At 39.3% G+C, this 5,951-nt stretch overlaps 1 protein-coding gene across 1 annotated transcript; it reads right to left on the bottom strand.

Annotated features, from left to right (window-relative positions):
- Positions 1-2,910: 2,910 nt before the first annotated feature.
- On the bottom strand, positions 2,911-5,721 carry LOC117545259. The gene is made up of 4 exons (XM_034214990.1): positions 5,686-5,721; positions 5,160-5,315; positions 3,504-3,596; positions 2,911-3,228 (listed from the first exon to the last, which is right to left on the bottom strand). Exons 1-4 carry the CDS (start codon positions 5,719-5,721, stop codon positions 2,911-2,913), a joined length of 603 nt encoding a protein of 200 aa, XP_034070881.1.
- Positions 5,722-5,951: the final 230 nt, after the last annotated feature.

The raw sequence follows: 5,951 nt of genomic DNA on the forward strand, positions 1-5,951 counted from the left end.
CTGTGGCTACTTTTATTGCCATTTTGGTAACATGTGGTTGTTGTTGTTGTGTGCCTTGCATCCGCTCATTGTGTGTTAGACTCATCAGTTCCACCATTGAAGGAAAAGCTGCCTCTTCCCCTTCGTACCAAATGCCCTTGTTGGCTTACGCGTCGGAGGGGGAAGAGCACGATGACTCAGCCGACAAGGACGAGTTTTTTTAACATATTTTGGTCTCCCTCCACTGTCATAAAAGTTGTTATGATGGACTGTTCCTAAAGGTTTAAAAGTGCTCTAAATCCCAGCTTCTGATGGATTTATATAAATGTTGGGGAACAGACAGTAGAAAAGAATGACAGTAGGTTATGTTTCAAATGCTGTGTATAAATTGATCTCTGAAGGAGAGATCAAAAGAGGGATTAAAGCACCCAGATATTGTTCTAAACTGTATTAAAGTAAACAGGTATTATCTTGAACTGTATTGAAGTGAACATGTATTATTTGGGACTGTTTAAAGTAATCCTATATATCTAAACCTTCTTACTTACACTCCATGACCCAGAGACCCTGACACACACACATACACCTCCTGTCTCCATGCAGCACACACACATAAACTCCTTAACCCAGATATCAGCAACACACACACGCCTCTGCTTATCAGCATGCACACACACACACACACATACACTTTCCCTCACTAACACACACACATGTTCTTTTTCCAAGGTTCTTTCTGGGTCAAATAATCCCAAGCACCAATATATCTGTGTACAATGTTCAATACCAATATATCTGTGTACAATGTTTGATTGTTTTAAAAGAATAGTTTGTGTGAAACCTTCCCTGGGAAATTAAAGGAGTTGGGTCCGGTGGAAGATAAGAAGTGGCTGTCCACCTCAAAATATATCCATATATACTGTTGTGTAATAGTTTGTGTAAAACCTTCCCTGGGAAATTAAAGGAGTTGGGTCCGGTGGAAGATAAGAAGTGGCTCTCCACCTCAAAATATATCCATATATACTGTTGTTTCTTCATGCAAAATGCCCCCTGTTTCTGACTGGCTGGTCCTGATACCTGTATCGCACAGCAGTAGAACTGGGAGTCCAGAGTACTCTGTAAACTTGTATTGGTGTTTTTTACCATTAAAATCAGATTATTGTTATAACTTTTATGCCGGTGTGTTGAACTCCCTCTTTTATCAATCTGACCAGGCTCATCTAAAGGACGGCGCGGAGCAGAGGTGGGCTTTAAGCCACCACTATTGTGTTTGCTCCTACAGTACGCGCGAACTGTCGCCGGGGAATTCACCGCCAGCAGTGATTTCTTAGCCAAGAAGTCTTGCAGCGAAAATGACAACACCTCCGACGTTTCCAGCAAGTAATAACAGCGTATGTACAGGTGTGGTTCCACACAACATTTCACACAGTGACAATGACTGCAGGATAACACCGCTCAAATATGTATACTCTAACAGCAACAATATCAAGCGTGGTAGGGTAGTAAACAGAGCAATCCAAATGAACCGGAAGTGGAAAGTCGTCCAAACTGTAAACAATGCAAGAATTATTTGGGATCCGAAGGTAAAACCAAAGGGTATATTAGGTGGACACCTACACTCAAAAAAATAACTCTTTGAATGAACGTAATTAAATCATGGACAATATTTCCACATGATTAAATCACTTTCTTTCAAGATTAAGCAATTTGATTGGTCCAACTTAATTTACTTGGGTTGGGTCAACGCAATCTATTAGGATTGATACTACTTATTTATAAGGTGTGTTACCAACTTAATTCACTTGGGTTGGGTCAACGTAATCTATTAGGATTGATACTACTTATTTATAAGGTGTGTTACCAACTTAATTTACTTGGGTTGGGTCAACGTAATCTATTAGGATTAATACTACTTATTTATAAGGTGTGTTTCCAACTTAATTTACCTGGGTTGGGTCAACGTAATCTATTAGGATTGATACTACTTATTTATAAGGTGTGTTACCAATTTAATTTACTTGGGTTGGGTCAACGTAATCTATTAGGATTGATACTACTTATTTATAAGGTGTGTTACCAACTTAATTGACCTGGGTTGGGTCAACGTAATTGCTTAAAGCTGAAAGAAAGCCATTTCATCATGTGGAAATACTGTCCATGATTTAATCAAGTTCATTCAAAGAATAACTTTTGAGTGTTTACATATTTAAAACGTTTAGAGTGAACAGTAACAGAAACAGAATTTCAACAGTCTACAGTCTAGTGAGCTTCAAGGGTGGAAACATAACACAAACGCAAGATGTTGAAATAAAATTGTATTTCACAAAATAGGCAAAGAGAAACAATGCTTCAGATGCTTGAAAAAATTTAATTTCTTCCCAAATATTATATGAAATATAATACGAGGATGCATTCGCGTCTCACGTCATTGCTGTCAGTCTAAGTATGCAGATTAGAGAACATGCAAAAAAAAAGCCCATTAAGAACACCATCTCAGCCAACGAGCAGACTGGCTTTCACTGTTATTAAATATAACAGTGAATATATATTTCACAAAATAGGCAAAGATAAACAATGCTTTACACTGACAGACATTAAATATAACAGTGAATATATATTTCACAAAATAGCTTTACACTGACAGATGCTTGAAAAAACACAGTTTCTTCCCAAATATTAAAATGTTTCAACTTTAGGGTGAACAATATAACAAACTTGAGTTTCAACAGTAGACCAAATAAGGCAACATGGTAACATCTGCCTCCTCGCACAGCCCTCTGCTCAGTGAGGTCCACGTAACCATGCTACAGCCAACTTTGAATGCTTACTTTGATACTTCTTGCATACAATCAACATTTCTGTCAAAGAGGTGAGTCACCGAATCTCTGATGGCTGCGTGTTTGGAAGATGAGGCGATCCCAAACAGTGACATTAGGCACGGGAAAGCAATGTTTTGAGAACTTGTCCTTTTGTGGATAGTCTGTTTCCATCTAGCTCCATCATTATTTTCTGCAGTGCTTCAAATGTAAACTTCAGCTCTGAAGGGTAGCTCAAATTTATAGCATACACGAGAGCAAACATCATCGCCACCGCAAAAGATACGTTTCCCAACTCATCCAACACTTCGAGCCCCTCCAGAATGATCCCAACGTTCTCGGGGTCATCCCCAGGCTCTGCACCTTCGTGTCGAATGACAAATATTCCGAAGACCGTCTCTGCCATTGCCGTTTGACTGCTGTTGTCGATGCTCTGTGAAAAACAAATAAGAAGGAGAGTGATTTTCACTGATGTGCATTACATCCCATTTCTATAATCGGTCATATTGAGCTTTATGTAGTTTGGGTTTTCCAAATTGAAAAAAAAGAAAGAACAAAAAACACTGTTTCCAAAAAGCATTAACACATCCAACATCATCAACATGTAAAGGCAACATTTCCCTAAGGGTTAGTTTTAGAGGAAACACAATCCATTCCAACTATGATCATCCTCCTCTTTGTGAAGATAAAAAAGGTACATCAACATACCATGTATTCCTTCACCAGCTTCTCTGGATCTTCATTGAAGTAGACACAAAGACCTTTGAGGATGCATTCGCGTCTCACGTCAATGCTGTTAGTCTAAGTATGCAGGTCAGAGAACATGCAATAAAAAAGCCCATTAAGAACAACAAGCAGACTAGGTTTCACCGTTTCACAAATGTTTTCTTTAAAACCCTGAATGTAATATTGCACTTTAATTAAATGGGTTTAGTCAGATAATATGCTATGCAATTTAAGCAATACATTTTTCTAAAAAAGGAAAATAATTAGAAGACCTGTCTTATTTTGAATATTTAAAATGGCTTTTTATTGAAGAAATACTTTTGCTTTAAAAATCTGTTTCCAATTACTCGATTAATCAATGGAATAATTGATAGAATACTCGATTACTAAAATAATTGATAGCTGCAGTCATAGGCGGCGCGTGAGGCTCAGGTTTGGGAAGGCTAAATAACTTGTTTTACCTGACGCTGCCCGCCACCGGCGTGTATAGAAAATAGATCAACTCAGTGACCAATCAGAGCTCAGTGTGCGGAGTTTAAATCTATCACGTCATATTACAGGATAAAGGAAATACAGTTTAAACTGCCGTATGCAGAGAAGACGCCGACGTCTCACACTTATCGTTCATATCACATCATCAATCAGATCATCGATCAGATAATATATATTTCCTTATCTGAGTCAGCTGAGCCGTATCCGGCCGTGCAACACTTACAGTGTCACATACTGTATGCAGAAGTATTATTTTAAGCAACACATTGGGTTGACGAAACACTCAACTCAAATGTATTTAAAGTCAGATCCACTCGTGTCTATGGGGCAGCATCATAAAACTGTTGTACGCTTTCAAACGCTCTGTAGTTTATTTATTTTTTAACCAGTTGTTCTATAATCACCTTGCAGGTACAACTATGTGGCTTGTATCCTGGATTATATGTTTAAGTCATCATGGATGTTTAAAGCTCATATTTGTCTAATATTAGTTTACTTTTCATTAATGAAGTATGACGCTGCGCAGTACACTTGTCCCTGTGTGTGATTGGTCAAATGTAGCTAACCCCGCCCCTTTCACATGAATGTGCTCTCAGCTGGAGAGAGAATCCCTGGCTTGATTTACAGAGTTGATAACCAGCGCCGTAGGACCACTTAGCGAGATCTCGTTTGTTAGGGTTAGTTAAGATAACTCAAATATATCCAGGGTATGTTGAACTGGCTTCGTAGTACAGTTTACTGGTGGCTGCATAGCAGCGCTAATGTCAAAGACACAAACATTTTATTTTTATTTTACCAGGATGCAGTGACAAAAATATTTGCGAAGGCTTAGCCTTCCCTAGCCTACAGTACCCGCCGCCCCTGGCTGCAGCCCTACAGTACACTCAGTGACCATTGGGGTAGGAACATCTGCCATTTCCATGAAAGACTGCTGTCAGGGACAGCGTTGTAGTGCGTTATTTTAGGCCTTCATAATAGTATGCCGCTCACTCTGATACAATGACCCCCACTGGGGGAATGGATGTGGTGCTAAGTGTCAAAATAATATCGAAAACATAATGCTCCGGATGCTATGCTATTCCCGGAACATCGTAGACTTTGTACAGCTCCTACAGTTTCTTTGTCACCTTTACATTGTTTTCATACCTGGGTTATGGGAAGCATGATGCTTTTGATCTTCTTCCCTTGAACTCCACCTTTCTTGGTATACACGTCGATCAGGCTTGTAGAGTGAATATCCAGAGAAGAGAAGAACTTGGATTGCAAATTAATTGCTGTGATTCTCTTAAATTCTGCATTCACCTACAACAAAAAAACAAAACCCACAAAACTCAGATTGGCTATTTTGATGTCACTGTTCACAGGTTTGATTTAGCAGTTCAGTCCGTTTAAGACATGCAATTGCATAAATCATGTATTTACATTAGCAGATAAAAAGGCATAAAATACTTGAATGAATGGTAAATAAAGAATGCTGGAAATAACTGCATCTCCATTAGCCTATATGCGCTATGCAGAGACTGCCTTCTTCATGTTGTGAATTGCAGCTGATGTTTTAATATGGCAATTGGCAAAAGTTTGACATTTTACTCATACAATAACCCATCTTCGAGTGATGCTCAGCCTGCATGATCGGCCTGTAGGGAGGTACGGCCCTGCGTGTGTGTCTCACCTGATTGAGGGTCTTCTGCAGGTGTGGTGTGCCCATGCGTTCTGCAATGTGTCTGTACCCCGGGTGGGACTGGAAGAACTTCCTCTCAGCAGCCAAAGCAGCGCGGATGTCTTTCTTTCCATCAATGTCCTTCTGACTGCGGTTCACCACCCCGATGTAACCTAAAGAAAGACAAATATCAGTTGTTCAATGTGAGTTATGGAATAAAGACAAACGTTGATTCCAAAGCACTTGCGACCAAATATTAAATTATTATAACTTCTACA

This window comes from Gymnodraco acuticeps, unplaced genomic scaffold, assembly GCF_902827175.1.
Source record: "Gymnodraco acuticeps unplaced genomic scaffold, fGymAcu1.1, whole genome shotgun sequence".
Lineage (NCBI taxonomy): Eukaryota > Metazoa > Chordata > Actinopteri > Perciformes > Bathydraconidae > Gymnodraco > Gymnodraco acuticeps.